This window comes from Vicia villosa, linkage group LG1, assembly GCF_029867415.1.
Source record: "Vicia villosa cultivar HV-30 ecotype Madison, WI linkage group LG1, Vvil1.0, whole genome shotgun sequence".
NCBI classification, from domain to species: domain Eukaryota; kingdom Viridiplantae; phylum Streptophyta; class Magnoliopsida; order Fabales; family Fabaceae; genus Vicia; species Vicia villosa.
In genome coordinates this window covers 122,652,323-122,668,762 of record NC_081180.1, presented here as the reverse complement: position 1 = coordinate 122,668,762, position 16,440 = coordinate 122,652,323, and the positions used below count along the sequence as shown (strand labels likewise).

Genomic DNA, 16,440 nt, shown 5'->3' with positions numbered 1-16,440 from the left:
ATATTGGAGGAGACCAAATGACTTCCATGGTTTTTGCAATGTTGCTTGGATGTAAAGTAATGTCAAACTGTTTTAACAGAGAAAAGTTTAAGATAGAACCATTAGAAACCCACCGAGAGGAATTGCCCATTATCTTAGCTTGAGCCTTGACCATGGAAACACAAGACTTCCAAGAGATGATTTTATCTTCAAATCTAGCTTGATTCCTAGCATTCCAGACCTGGTAGAAAATGCAGACAATGCTAGCATGGATAACAGCCTTGGCTTGAGGAGACCAGCTGAGAGATAAGATCCTCCTACAGTCCTCGATGCTCATGATGAGAAAATTCAGGTTAAGAATCCTAGTCAACCATCTTCAGATGTTGCTAGCAAACTTACAGTAAAAAAGAAGATGGGCAGATGATTCACAGCAAGATGAACAAAGATTGCATATATAAGGAAAAAAGAAGCCCCTAATATGGATGTTTTCATCAGTTGGAAGCTTTTTGTGAATGTACCTCCAAACAAGCATATAGTGGGAAGGATGAGAGTCCCTATCCCAAGGGAAAGAATTCCAAGAAGATAGGGGCAGGGTTTGATGACTGAATTATAGGCCTCTTTCAAGGTTAGAATGCCATTGGTTGGATTCTTCCAAGCAAAAAGATTGTGAACCTCCACTGCAGGGATAGAGAATTTAGAAATAATACCTAGCAGGGAGGGAAGAGCCAGTTGAATGTTATTGCTAATCTGCCAAGAGTTATTCCACCATTCACTGACTTTGGAAGTGAGGGCATGATGAAAAATTTATGGAATTTAAAACTTGTTTACTAAGGAGTCACCTGTCCAGTTATCCAACCAAAAATTAATGTTGTTGCCATTGCCGATGCTCTAGATGCAACTATCCAACAAGTGTCATGAGCTTCTTTGATTCCATTCCAAATTGAAGATTTAATGACATATTTTATGATCTTTCCATTTCTTTTCACTCTATCCTTAAGCAGAATGGACCAGCATTGATTAACATTCAAAAACTTCCAGCATAGATGAAGGTTTGTAGCAGTATTGTAAGCCTTGAGGGAAGGAATTCCTAAACCTCCTTCATTCATCTTTTTGCAACAGGATTTCCAAGCAACTGTGACTAGTTTCTTTTTTTCCATGTTCCCACTCCAGATAAAGTTTCTGATCCAAGTCTCAATCTTCTTTATTAAACTGCCAGGCCAATTATATATTGAAATGCATTGCACCATCATGCTGAGGATTGGTGATTTCACCAGCTGAGTTCTTCCAGCCATAGATAGAGTTTTAGCTTTCCAAGCAACCAATTTGAGCCTAATGTTATCTGCAATATACATAAAGTAACAAGCTTTAGGTTTACCAACAAAAATTGGAACACCAAGATAGATGAATGGAGGGTTAGGCATAGTGAAACCAATTAGATTAGCCAAACTGTTATGCCTAGTAATAGACATTCCACCAACATAAATAAGGGATTTGGAATAGTTGCAGAGCTGGCCAGGGAATTTCTCATAATCCTTAAGAAGATCAAAAATAGCTTTGAGAGATTTAGCATCCCCTCTGCAGAATATTATTATGTCATCTGCAAAGAGAGTGTGAGATGGAACCAAACTATACTTGTTAGCTTTAATAAGATTGAGTTGGTTAGTTTTCACAAGGTTTGTAATTCCTCTACTAAGAACATCTTCAGCTATGCAAAATAAAAGAGGAGACAAAGGATCTCCTTGCCTCACACCATTGGAGCAAGTGAAGTATCCAATTTGCTTGCCATTGAAGCTAATAGACATGGTAGCAGAATTAAGGATAGCAAGAATCCAATGATGGAATTTAGCATTAAAACCAAAGTATTTAAGAGCAATGTTATCAAGATCGCGATCCAGATCGTGGAATCGCACGATTTTGCGATCTTAATCCACTCCACCGATCTGGATCGTAGGCAGGATCGTAAGCACAGCGAAATTAATAGTTTTGAAAATCTGAGAGTGAATCCCGCAAAATCCGAAAAATATAGGGCTTTTTACTCGGGTTAACTGCGACCCGTTTACAACCCGTATGCTATAAAAATGTAAATACCTACTTTTTTCCATTGCTCTGAATCCAAACTGGAAGGTTTCTGCAAATTCGGCGATGACTTCAAGATTCACAAATTTTGCTGCCGGAAAAGAAGTAAGCGCTTCTGTACTGTTTATCGTTTTCGTCATCTGTTTTTTGTCTTTCTTTATGGGCTTCATCTTCTACCAAGTATATCTTATTTTAATATTGCCTAACTTTTGATTTTGCCTCTTGGAATTTCATGTGACTCTATTGTATTCAATGTATTAGCTTTCAAAATAATATAATATTAATGTTAGTCCTTGGAAATATATACCGTCACGTCACCGTTCAACTTTATTGATAGCTGTTCTGTTCTGTTCTGTTCTGTGCTCCTCTTTTGTAAGCGGGTTAGAGTACCCCTAGTGCTCTCTTAATATCAATCCTTGCTTATAAAAAAAAACAATATGATAGCCTTTTAAAATAATATTAAAATACTTTATAATATAAAATGTTTTTGGATGTGTCCTATCATTGCTATGGAAAAATTGAAGTAGCAAAAAAGATTATAAATTCTTAACTTTTTCTTCTTCTCACGTGACCAACAGTGACAATAGATGTTCTTAACTTGTTTTTTTTATAAAAATTATGTTTTAAATTTTACTTATTTATTTATATATATTTGTAAGATATTATTTTACATTCAAATATAATATTTTTAATTTTACTTATTTATTTGTTTTTTATTACTACATGTTTTAATTTTCAAAAAAATATTTGTATTATTAAATTTTTTTATATAAAAATTATTTGTTTTAACTTTTTTTTGTTAATGGGACAGATGGCTGGTGGTAGTAATAGTAGTATGTCAGTTCCTGTGAGAAATAAGAAAGTTGCAAAAAATGCTGCTGGTCAAAGACAAGATGTGGGATGGCAACATGGCACTCCCGTAAACGATGGATCAAGAAAGATCAAGTGCAACTATTGTCATACTGAATATACCGGCGGTGTTTTTCGATTTAAGCATCATTTAGCAGGGACAAATAGTAATGTTGAATCATGCATATCTGTTCCTGATGAAGTTCGCAAAGAAATGTGGACCATTGTTCATAAATTGCAAACCAAACTCATCAAGAAGAGAACTCTAAGTGAAGATGTAGTAGAGGTTGATGTGGAAGATGGTAAAAGAAAAAAAGCTGATTCTTCGAGTCTTGCAAATATTTTCAAGAGGGGGATAACTTCTCAATCAACTATCAACGATGCTTTTAAGAAAAAAGAAAAAGAGGATACTGACCTACAAGTTGCAACTTATTTTTACAACAATGCTATCTCCTTTAATGTTGTAAAAGATGAAGAATTTATAAAGATGTGTGAAATGATTGCCCGATATGGTAAAGGATATAAGCCACCATCTTATCATGACATTCGAGGTAAACATTTAAAGACAAAAGTTGAGTCAATAAATAGCATATTGGTGGAGCATAAAGCTGCTTGGAAAAAATTTGGATGTACAATAATGAGTGATGGATGGACGGATCAAAAGAGGAGAACTATAATAAACTTTTTAGTCAATAGTCCTATGGGAACTTTCTTTTTAAAATCAATTGATGCATCTGGCATTTCAAAGACATCTGATAAAGTTTTCAAAATGCTGGATGACATCGTTGAGGAAGTGGGGGTGGAAAATGTTGTTCAAATTGTAACAGACAATGCTGCAAACTACAAGTTGGCTGGACAAATGTTGATGGACAAGAGAAATATGCTTTATTGGACACCTTGTGCAGCTCATTGTATTGATCTAATGTTAGAGGATTTTGAGAGCAAGATACCTATGCATAAGGAGATTATTGCTTCGGGTAAAAAGATCACAACTTACATTTATGCTAGGACAGGTCTTATAACTTTATTGCATCATTATACGGCAGGAGGTGAATTGATAAGACCTGGTGCCACTCGCTTTGCAACATCATATTTATGTTTGGGTTGCTTGAATGATAAGAAGGGAGAATTGTATAGGATGTTCACTTCTAAGAAATGGAAGGATCGTAAATTTGCCAAGACAAAAGATGGGAAATTGGTTGAAAATATAGTCACAAATAGATACTTTTGGAAGAATTTGGTTATTTGCCTTAAGGGTGCTTTTCCATTACTTAAAGTCTTACGTATGGTGGATTCTGATGAGAAGCCAGCCATGGGCTATATCTATGAAGCAATGGATCAGGCAAAAGAGCAAATTCAAACTAGCTACAATAATAAGAAAAAAAGGTATAATTTTACAAAATATCTTAAATTGATTTATTTCATATAAACAGTATATAAGTATTTCTTTATGAACTAATTTAATCTTTTCTTTCTTAAGCTACCAACCTTTATGGAAGATTATAGATCACAGATGGGACAAACAGTTGCATAGGCCTTTGCATGTTGCGGGTTACTATCTTAATCCAATGTTGCATTACAAACCTAATTTCAAAGCAGATAATGAAGTTAAACAAGGGATGTATGCATGTTTAAAAAGGATGATGGGAGGAGACATGAATATGGTGAATAAAATTGATGGTCAGCTTGAAGATTTTAAGAGTAAAAAAGGGTTCTTTGGGAGTGAAATAGCTCAACGTGGACTAGAAAACAAGACACCAACTCAATGGTGGGAATCTTACGGTGATGAACACCCAGAGTTGCAAAACTTTGCTATTCGTGTGTTAAGTTTGACCTGCAGTTCTTCTGGATGTGAGAGAAACTGGAGTGCTTTTGAGATGGTATGTTTTCAAATTATCATATATATTTTAAATAGTTACTATATGTTATGCATTTTAGTTTAATATTTCCTCTTTTAAGGTTCATACGAAGAAAAGAAACCGGTTGAAACAACAGACTATGAACGATCTTGTGTATGTGATGGTAAATACAAGATTGACCAAGAATAAGGCTGAAAGGAAAAAGCGAGATCTAACAATCGATGATTTCCAAGATGATGATGATTGGTGGTGTGTTGCTGAGGAAGAAAATGCAGGTGGTAATCATGTAAATGTGGCTGACTTAGATGAAGATTTGATGCAAAGTACTGGTGTTAAATCAACTACACATGTAGATGAATTTGATGTCCTTGAAACTATAGAAAGTGACAATGAAGAAGAAAATGCAGACGAAGGTGATGGAGATGATGATGATGATGATGATGATGATGATGATGATGATGATGATGATGATGATGGTGGAGGAGATGATGAGATTAGTGAAGATGAAGGAGATGACATTATGGGGGATAATCCAAATTATCGCCGTATTTGTGATTTGTACTAGCCTTTATAATTTTGAGTATTTTATTTTATGGACTTTGTTATTTTAGGTTTAAGATTTGAGACTTTTAATTATTTTATGTTTTCGATTTAGACTTTATGGATTTATATTTAATATTCAAAGTTATGCACTATTAAATATATAATATAAAATATTTCAAGTATTATTTTTTGGTAAAATCTTACGATTTTGGTGACGATCTTATATTTTACGATCTTGTTATCATCTTTCGATCTTATAAAATTAATTGAGTAAGATCTTCCGATCTTAATTACGATTTTATATTTTACGATTTTAATGTCCTCTCTCGATCTTATGTAAGATCTCGATTCTGACAACATAGTTTAAGAGTGTGAATGAGAAAATCCCAGCTAAGGGTGTCAAAGGCTCTGGCTATGTCAATTTTTAAAGCAACATTGCCACTAAAGCTTTTGTTATTAAGGGTATTAAGAGCTTCAGAAGTTAGGCAGATTCCACCCTAATGTTTCTACCAGGGACAAATCCCGAATTTTTTTCTTCAATAACCAATTTTTTTTTAAAAAGTTCAAAAATAACCAAGTTTTCAAATTATTTACGCAAATGACCACTTTTTTGCTATTTGAACACGTTGTCGCCAGGGGGTGGCGACAACAACATCTTGTAGATGATTTCGCCATTAGGCCTGGCGACTACGTTTAAAAAATGGGTGTTGTCGCCACCCTTGGCGACAACACCCTCTTCCTTTTTTTTTTTTCAAATTTTTTTATTTAATTTTTTTACCTATTATTTTTTACTATTTTATGCATTATATTTATTGACTTGAATTTGTTATGTAGAAAAATAATATAAATAAAAAAAATAAGTAATTTATATTAAAATTAAAAAAACAAGTAATTTATATTAAAATAAAAAAAGTACAATTACATTAATCATAAGAATAAAATTTTGGATGACCTAGCGCGGGTGACCCTGGTATGATCAGCATGCAAGAGGTCTAATAACTCGTGTAGACGACTCAAGTTGGTCTAATAACTCGTGTACACCTATTTTTTAAACGTAGTCGCCAGGCCCAATGGCGCAAGGTATTGTTGTCGCCACCCCCTGACGACAACGTGTTCAAATAGCAAAAAAGTGGTCATTTGCATAAATAATTTGAAAACTTGGTTATTTTTGAAATTGTTTTTAAAAAAGTGGTTATTGAAAAAAAATTCACAAATCCCTTTTGCCTAAGAAGAAATAAGATTAGGGAGGATGGTAGATAATCTAGCGGTCAAAATTTTGGATATGATTTTGAACTTAAAGTTAGCTAAGACAATAGGCCTGTATTGCCCAACACTATTAGCTTCCTTAACTTTAAGAATAAGGACTAAGGTATTAGCATTATAGATTATCCATCCTCGAGTGAAAAACTGTAAAACAGCATTAGTGACATCAAGCTTTATTATGTTCCAGTATTTGTGGTAAAAAACTCCCCCAAAACCATCAGGTCCTAGAGCAGAGTCAGCCTTTAGGTTTTGGATAGCCTGGAGAATCTCTTCAGCACTAGAATCATAATTAGCAGTTCATTGATTTGATCAGTCATCAAATTTGATTATAAAACAAATTTACATTTTTAATTTATACTTTATCATTTACTCCCTCCGTTCCTTTATAATTGTCACTTTTATGAAAAAAATTTGTTTCTTTTTAAGTGTCACATTTCAAAGTTCAAGAAAGTATTTTTGTTGTTTTGTCGAAATTACCCCTAATCATTATGATAGAGAGAGAAAAAGTTAAATAAAGTGTTAAAAAGTTTAGGATATTATTGGAAAAAGGATAATCATTTCTTAAAAAATAACAATAATCATTGGTTGTCTTGGTACGTGGAAAAACTTAAAAAGTGACAATTGTAAACAAAAGAACATAATTTATTTATTTTTAAGAAACTGTATCTATCCCAAAGTGACGTGCTGGCGTGGCCACGTGTTGGTGGTAACCCACATAACAGCTGGAAAGACAACTATATATTGCCTTTCTTGTTGTTTGTACTTTGTTGGAACTTGGATGGATATGACGCATGCTAATATTTACTCTTAAGCAATATCTTTCAATATGACTACATTTTCTGAAAATATTTTCAATTTACAATACATATTGGAATATATTGATCTATATGTATAAAATAAGTCTTCTAACATCACATAATAATTTTATGTCATATCAAATTCTAAATATGCCTTGTTTATAATTTTTAAATTTATTTCAAACTATATATCTATAATATATTTAAATGAATTCAGTTTATTTATATAGTTAGTTTAATTTTTTTGTACATATATTCAATTATATTTTCCTATAATATATTATTTTTAAAAATATATCCATATTTATTTACTTAGGGAAATATAAATTATTTGTTAATAACTCATTACATATTTTTTATTTTTTAAAATATATTCATAATTCTATTTTTCTTGCAATAAATTTTTTATTATAAAATTAAAATATGCAAAAATATATTAATTTAATAACTACTTACATATTGTCATAAAGCTTATAGAAAAATATTTTTATTTTTCTTGCAATTATTTTTAATTAATAAAAAATTTAAATGTCTTTTCTATATAATTTATCTAAAATAATTTTAACTTCTTTCTTTTTTTGAAAAACAAAATCTTATACTACTCTTTTATCATAATATTTACAATAAATGATACTCTTATGACAAGTCAATTGTTAGTTTTATTAACATTGGATATTAAAATCACTATGCAAAAGCTCAAGTAATATATATATATATATATATATATATATATATATATATATATATATATATATATATATATATATATATATATATATATATATATATATATATATATATATATATATATATATATCATATGAGAATGACATATTTATATGAGAATATGAGAATGAATCAGAATCATTGGATTTTAAAATAAATGGTGGAGATTATGGGTGAATCTTTTTTTTTGTCTCTCTTGTAACAAACATTATATAATAATTCAAATAATTTTTTTTTGAATGGTAGGGGGCTAAGCCTAGGGGTGGCAAAACGGGCCGCCCGCCCCGCCCCGCGCTCGCCCCGCCTAATGCCCACCAAAAAGCGAGCGGAGCGGGCAAGTCCGCCAAGTAAAATGGATATAAAAATCATGTCCGCCCCGCCAAGATGGCGGGTTGGCGGGCGGCGGGCTTGCCCGCCTATTTTTTAATTTTTTTTCTTTCATTTTTTTAATAAATTATTATTCTTTTTTTTTACCTTTCAATTAAATTTTTCACTTATTTTTTATAAAGCATCTTTTAAATAAATTTTACCTCAGGAAATATTGCATATATTTACAAATAAATGTATAAAATAAAACCATCAAGAATTTGAATTACTAGAATTAACTAAAAAATGTCGGACTTAATGCGAAACGAGTTTAACAAATAGGTGATGCGGGCTTCGGCGGACGGCGGAGTTTAGCGGGGCGAGCTTAGGCGGGCGGCGGGTTTTGGCGGGGCGAGCTTTGGTGGGCGCGGGTCCAAAATCCCAACCCAACCCGCCATTTTTAGGCGGGTGCGCGGGCCGCCCCGGCAGGCCACCACCTTTTTTGCCACCCCTAGCTAAGCCCCACATTTAAAATGTTTTTGTTTCAAAAAATGGAATTTAAATTTCACAGTGAAATTTTTTTTGGGTTGATAAAGCTGTGAAATTATTTATTCAATATAACTTATCTATGACAAAATGATTTAAAGAAACTATTTTATGCATAGCCTATTTACAATTTGTAAAATTAATTATGTACTTGCACGATTTTTTTTCCTATTCACAACTTTTTCATATAACTCCGCACAGTCTGAAGGTACTGCAGAGAACCGTCAATAAATACATGGGGAGCATAAAAACAACACTATCACTTTTCCATTACTCCCCTTCACTTTTCTTGTTCTAGTGCAGCAGAGGATAGGACACTAAAAACTAAGTCGGATTTTCCTCTTCTCCTTTTGTACAAGAATTATGTCCCTATAAACAGATTGATATGGGATGGCAATATGATCACACTATAAAACAGAGGCAACTATTTCACTGTCCCTCTAATGATGAAAAATTAAAACCCCTATCATTTCTCTTTACAACTAAATTATAGATATATACAAAAATTGTTTAGGCAGAGGGGAAATAAAATAGGAAGCTTGTCCCTGGCCCCTGGAGCAGCTATCTCACTTGGCATTTCCATTTCTTCTTTTAGCAGAAACTGAACCTGAATGCTTTCTTGGTTGACTAACTAATATAGGTTGTTTCCTTGGCGATGAAGGAGTCAACGACGGGAGCATACTCCTTATCCACATTGAAAAGTTATAGGAAACGAAATACAAGTTAGTTAATTAGTTAGTTCGTTAATAATAATAATAATAAATTTAGTTTTGATACAATGTCAAACTAAAAACTGTTTATAGATCACAATCACTGATAAGTGTGACTTTAGTAGTAGTTATGATTAAAAGTCAAGCCTTTTTAGTGATATGGCGATTACGATTGATTGAGAGTATAAAAAAACTTTACACTGATTGTGTATGTGAATCCAATGCTCTAATAATATGATCCTTGAAAAGAACACAAGCAACATGAACTGCAGCAACTAATACCTGGTTTCGAAGTTCTTTGCTTGTTTGAGATGAACTGATTTCTTTGGTCTAGACACTAAAGCATTGGAGATGGCGGTTGTTTTGGATGAATGAGATTGCCAACTCATGTCTGATTCTGAACATTCACTAGTTGCTAACTCAAGCTCATCATAGTCATTTGTGGGTGTGGTGGCCACCTCCATACATATTTTTGAAGGGTCTGAAAGATATGAGGGACTTAACAATGGAGAATGTTTGCTTTCTATTTCCGACTGTCCAGTGAGGCTATCATCAGTTGTAAAGCTCTTATCCCTATTCATACTTCTACAAGAAACTGATTCTCTGTCATCCTCGTTTCCATTTACCCCAGCATGTGGATGTGGCCATGTAGGTAAATTCATATATATGTCTTCAGGATCAAGGCTTTGTATTTTCAGCTTGGATGCAGCCTTTTTAGGGTCCTACAGAACCAAATCATTTTTATGAATATGTGTTATACTATTGACATATTAGCTGCTGGAGATTGGAAACTATGTATTATGAGATCATTCTCTTGTATATCATACTTCTAAGATGTTTCTCATTAGTAGTAGTGAATTTCAAATTTTAGATATGTTTAAATCAACTTGCAATCATAATATTAAGGACAGTTTTTTGAAAGAAAAGAAAATACATATTTTCTTTTTAAAAGTTAGCTAAAACAAATATTCAATAAATGAATTTTTTGAAGTCGTGTTTAATTATGTTACCTCGATGCTATTAGAATCATCTCTTGGTAACTTACGAGCTCCGGAAGTCCAACTAGTTGGGGCAAGGAAAGACAATTGAGATGTTGACCTTGTCATGTCAGTGATGCTATTTGCAGGATGTTTAAAGTTATCCAACTCTCCATCCTTCATCCTTGCTAATGTGGCCTGTAGACTAGCAATCTGGCATAGAAGACGATAGAGACAATCAATGACGAAAGTGCACGATTTGCACGTACAGAGACTCGTGGTTCAATTCAGAGAAAAAAAAAGGTAAGAAGAAAGAACCTGTTCCTTCAGCTCTTTCACTTCGCTGCTACTTTTATTAACCCTTGCGGCACCAAGTTCAACAGTGGAGACCCTTTCAGCAAACTTAAGTGTACTAATAGTTTCTCCAAGAGCTTCAGGCTCCGGGCTAATATGAACAAACATGAGTGTCTTTGCTTGGCCTCCTGATAAGTATATACAAATACATAGACAGAATTCAGCTACATAATAGCTAACATAAGAAACAATACCAAAAGAAAGGATATGAACATACCAAGAGAGTCCTGAAGCAACTGAGTAAGTTTACTGTTTCGGTAAGGAACGTGTGGTTGCTTTTGGGCAAGGGAAGCAATTACATCTCCTAAAGCGGAAAGCGACTTGTTAATATGTTGAGCCTCCTTTAGCCTATCTCCTATGACCTCAGATTTATCAACCCTCTCACTTCCAGCCAAATCAACTAGGTGGATACATCCACGTAGACTATTTCCTGACGTAAGCTCTCTTCCTTGAACATGAACTGTCAAGCAGCTGCAATTAGCACGTCACACGCTAGTACCGATTAATAAATTTATAGGAAAACGTATATGATAAACAAGATACCAAAGTATGTAATAGTCTAGCGCAGTGAGATACTAGTTTTTCTATTAAAGGATATACATAACACGGGAAAAAGTACAAGGTTTAAAATTTGAGCTTAATGAACATGCACAGAGGATCAATCGCATTTCACCAAACATCACAACAAATATCAATATCTGCATAGCTATTAGACTGTTAAGACTTTGAAGAGTTAACTGAGACTACTTTTCTTTTGATTTATTTTGGCACAGCTAGAAAAGCCTCACTGATCAGCTTGATTAAGAAAAAAAAATCAGTGCTGTAAGTTGAAGAATTTAAGAGATGAATTTGATCTGCACACACCTATGAGAACGACTACTTTGATTGTTCATCGCAGTAGCACTAACTGCCCGATTCCTTTGCCCCAAGTTCATCAAATTTAAGACATCGGCTGTGGATGAAACAGGAACAAGGTTTGCATCTGGCACATTAATACCATTATGGGAGCTGTTGCGAATTTCTAATGTATGCAAGTGTTAATGGATCACAGACAGTAGCTAGAGAATCATTAATTTAAAAAATTAGTTAGCAGTGTTGGTAAATTAACAAAAAGGATATCTTTTATTAGAAGCATCAATCATTAGCAGGTCTCTCACTTGCTCATTGTATATCTCAAGCATTTGGACAGAGATATCATAGTGAATTGTGTCTTTCCGTTGTTCTGAAAGATTGAAAAGATCCCTCAAAGCGCGGTAGTTGACACCAACTCTGTCCTCGGTAATATTGTCTGGTCCAGACTACATCAACACATAAGAAGCACTAAAGGAATTATAACAATTTGTACAATTTAGAAAGTGAAAACAGAGAGGGGGCAGCATTATTGTCTGATTCTCTTAGTCTTACCATGGTGTGTGTTTTTCCTGAGCCTGTCTGGCCATAGGCAAATATACAAACATTGAATCCATCCAAAACTGAACGAATCAGAGGTTGTATATCTGAGAAAACCTCCACTGCATGTAAAACATAAAGAGAATCAATCGTCCATGAACCAAACATGAGAAGTCTAAGCGTCAAACTCCATTGAAATAATATGCGTTGTTATGCATAGACTTAGAATGGCAAAAACATCCATAAGATTGTAAATTGTGGGTCATTTTAATTTCTATGTAGAATATTTGGCAACACAAAGTAACCTTTGGATTAAAAGGACAACAGAACCTACCTTGAGTTGCAGAAGGACCAAATACTTTGTTAAAAGTAAATATCTTCTTCGCCTCTTTTCCATTCTTAGAAGGCATTATGAGTGAAATACTTTCTTCTTCTACATTACCAACAATGCCACGATTGTTTGGTTGCCCTTTTAAGGGGCGAACTCTACAGTACACTCTAATATTTCCTACAAACAAGTAAAAATGTTTTACTATCTAGTCTCATTCAGAAAACTAAGAAGGAAATTAATTATCAGACACTGAAAACAAATTGGGTTTCACCTTTCAAGTCCTGCATCTGATTGTATAACTTGCGGTTTTCTTCTAGAACTTTCTGATATCCAGAAGCAGAAGAAGCTAAGCTATTCAGATGCTTAGCTAGATCGACGAAATCCTCCCTGTATTTTTTATGTAGACAGTGCATTCCTTCTTTTGTTTGATGAACAATCATTTTCAATTCCTGAAGATTGTCAATATCAAATTCGTCACTTAATCATTTACATTCCTGAATTAATCTAGCTTTACTAAGTTCCTTATACATCACCATTTCATCCCATAATCATGCAGTATGCAACTTGAGTTACTGCATATATTGCTTATCGTGCATGAGTTACCTGGATGTTTTCATTTTGCCTTTGAATTATGTTTTGGCAGTTTTGATGTTTCAAAAGCTGGCTACTTGATTCTTCACTGCCATTGTGCTTCACACCATCTACATCATCATTTTCTTCCATCTTAAATAATTTATGAGACAAAAAGTTAAGTCAAGCTGTAGCACCATAATATAAGCAATTAATGAACATGTTGGCTTACAGAAGTAGAGATTTGTGAAACAAATTATTTTGCAAAGTCTCTTTTGAAATGTAAATTTTACCTCTTCATCACCATCAATAGCTTTTAAATTTGAATTCAATGCTTTAGATGGTGCCTTATCTTCTCGGGGTGTTATAGACTGTCATCATAAAAATTGTAATGAAATTTAGCAAGACATATAGATCAAATTTTGGGTGTGTGTTTATGTGAATGCATGCAAAACACACCCACAGGGGAATTTTATTTTAAACAGTTTCACTGATATGAGGTTGGAACACACTGTTTGTTGTTGTATGATGAGCACGCGACTTTCAAACTCCTCCATGACTTTGCTAAGCAGAGATTCCATTATCTGACAAAAGACATTAATTAACTCTTTAGTGATTAGTAAATTCTAAAATATCTCTTCCAAGAGGTGCTATGCAACATATATATACAGTGTAGTTGATGATAAGCAATAATCCTTACAATTGGAATTTCTTCTTGCTTCTTATCATGCAAAATGTCACGAATTAGTGAATACACGGAAGGAACAGAACTCTGCAGATATCAATCCAAAAAGTTATTCAGACAGATATGGACATATGGTACACTCACTCAGAACAAATGTTTTAAAAGCCCAATCCCACATTGAACCAATAAGACTTCCGAGTCATGGTTCAAATAGACAGTGTCAGCTCACCGTTCAACTAGTTGAACCATCTGATTCGGTTTGATTATCAAAAAATTGCTAGTCTAAAAAAAACCAAAAATGATCATTAACTAATTACCCCTTCACTGGGATCAGGCAGTACAGCATCAATATTTGAAGAGTGGTCACCCGGCGAACTATCCTTGTCGCCTGTTGACTTAGCTCTTGACAAAGACCTCGTAAATGGTTCTGAGCGTTTCCTCACAACTGGTTTCTCAAAGCTACGTGGTTTGGGATTCCCACCATATTTCCACAATCCATTTTTACCTCCCATTTTCCATTCACTATACGATTGAAGTGCTAAAACACAATTCACTATCCTCGAACATTGCCCTCCCTGAAAAAAGAAATAAAACATCTTAAAGCAGAATAAAATTACATCACAATAACGATAATAATGTTGCATTAATTTCAAAGTACCAAAATTTCATGAACTCTATCGCACTTAAACTGTAATAGCGCACCTCCTCCAAATCAGAAGCTTCAAAAGTTGGAAGCCCCATCTCCTCCACAGTTACTAGAAAATTCCTCACATTTTCAAAGTATTGATAAACAGACAGCGCTGCCCCATCAGGAATGTTATCAATGTCACTTGGGGCTTCAACTACCTAACAATACATACTCATTTATTGTCACACATACCAATGATTATGATAATCAATAAAGCACAGGCAAACACACAGATACCAGACATAAGAAGTCATTGAAACTGTATAAAATTGGGATTCTAACTCCGATGCTCGGATATGTATACCTTGGGAACAGCTCCAGGTTGAATTTTGTTGAGAGCATTGCAAAGGATAATGCCACTTCGCAATGCAATTCTGAAATCTTGTTCAGAAGGTTCATCCACCATGTCTTTTCCACCAACATTTCCAACTGTATTTCGCAGCCACCGCGCTGCTTCATTTCTTCTTGAAGCTACAATTCAACAACACAACATATACAAAGTACTTTCTATGTTACTAATAACGGAATTGAATGAAACCATGGCGAAAGAATCGAAGAATGAAGAAATGCGATACTTACAAGCTTCTTGAGCTTTTCTTGTAGCCAAATTGATATCGCTTAAACTACTTCCATGTTTTTGAATAACGTCTTCAACAACGGATACGAGTGAGAATGGCAAAGCTGGCTCTGGCTCTGGCTCTGTCGCCATTACTCGGCCTCAACAATTCAACACTTTCAAAAAACGAAAATCCGAATCGATTTATGAGAAAATAAACGATTAAATGTTGGGAAGATTTAATCAAACACCGTTCGTAACAATTAAAAAATATTATTATTTTGTAATTAAATGCTCATGAGAATGAGAAAAATAATGATGAAGATGCAGACATTAGGATTCTGAGAGAGCCTTTCTTTCTGAATGAAACAAGAAGAAAGAAAGGCGAAGAAAGAAAGAAAATGGTTTCTGAATTTTTTTTCTTTCTTTCTTTCTTTCTCAGTTTCCCTCGGTTATTTTTTTCCCTCTAGTTTTGTTGTTTCTAATATTGACGTGAAAAAGCTGCACCGAACCTGCTTCCGACCCTTTCGCTCACTCGCTCGGTGGTTTATATTTAAAACATTTCATAGTTTAAAATCTGTAATTACTTGGTTTATTTGGTAACTTAATCTATATCTATGGCTGTACTTGGTAAAATAAATTATCAACTAACTTATAGTTAAAAGTTGACTGATGATCATTTTTAAATATACATTTTGTTGTATTAAATTGTAAAATATTAGAATTTAATAGTAATACACCGACGGTGTGAAGTAGTTTTACATCGTCAGTGAATTGTAACCATCAAATTTTAAATTATGTATGATTTTTATTTTAATTATATATAAAATAATAATTATGAATGGTTGTGATGAAATGACAGTTTAAAACTTTTTATGCTGACAGTGCATAACCATTAATTCCAAAATATTATTATTAAAATAATAATAACTTTTATTTGGATTAATTTATCCATACTATCTACAAACATCTACAAACATAAATTTTATAATTACTGTTGAGAGAATATATAAAAACATTTTATGACATTTTTATACAAAAATAGTTTAATATTGTTTAATCATTTACTACATAAATAACTTGTGTAAAAATTTATATATAAGTGTTTATATTGATTGATAAACATTTGTTATGCAAATGGTAGCTTCACATTAGAACGAGACACTCGAAAAGGCAGTACTCTCTCTTGTTTATTTATTTGCTATAGTTTTGATTGGATTGATGCATAAAGAATAT

The 16,440-nt window shown here is 33.5% G+C and overlaps 2 protein-coding genes across 3 annotated transcripts; one reads left to right on the top strand and one right to left on the bottom strand.

Moving 5' to 3' along the window:
• The first annotated feature begins 2,872 nt into the window (after positions 1-2,872).
• On the top strand, positions 2,873-6,148 carry LOC131653196 (uncharacterized). Its single transcript, XM_058923284.1, has 5 exons — positions 2,873-3,173; positions 3,375-4,290; positions 4,385-4,784; positions 4,864-5,176; positions 6,141-6,148. Exons 1-5 carry the CDS (start codon positions 2,891-2,893, stop codon positions 6,146-6,148), a joined length of 1,920 nt encoding a protein of 639 aa, XP_058779267.1. The 5' UTR covers positions 2,873-2,890.
• A 3,041-nt stretch (positions 6,149-9,189) lies between these two features.
• On the bottom strand, positions 9,190-15,667 carry LOC131644058 (kinesin-like protein KIN-14G). Of its 2 annotated transcripts, XM_058914451.1 has the most exons (18): positions 15,228-15,667; positions 14,953-15,119; positions 14,663-14,806; positions 14,278-14,535; positions 13,976-14,047; positions 13,788-13,859; positions 13,569-13,646; positions 13,309-13,428; positions 12,977-13,154; positions 12,709-12,882; positions 12,390-12,496; positions 12,105-12,283; positions 11,850-12,011; positions 11,203-11,456; positions 10,950-11,113; positions 10,665-10,844; positions 9,937-10,376; positions 9,190-9,628 (listed from the first exon to the last, which is right to left on the bottom strand). In XM_058914451.1, the coding sequence occupies exons 1-18, from the start codon at positions 15,355-15,357 to the stop codon at positions 9,511-9,513; spliced, it is 2,997 nt and encodes a 998-aa protein (XP_058770434.1). In that variant the 5' UTR covers positions 15,358-15,667; the 3' UTR covers positions 9,190-9,510. The 2 variants fall into 2 exon arrangements, with proteins under 2 accessions (XP_058770434.1, XP_058770435.1); XM_058914452.1 differs by lacking the exons at positions 14,953-15,119; positions 15,228-15,667 and having other exon boundaries at positions 14,619-14,751.
• Between the last annotated feature and the right edge of the window lie 773 nt (positions 15,668-16,440).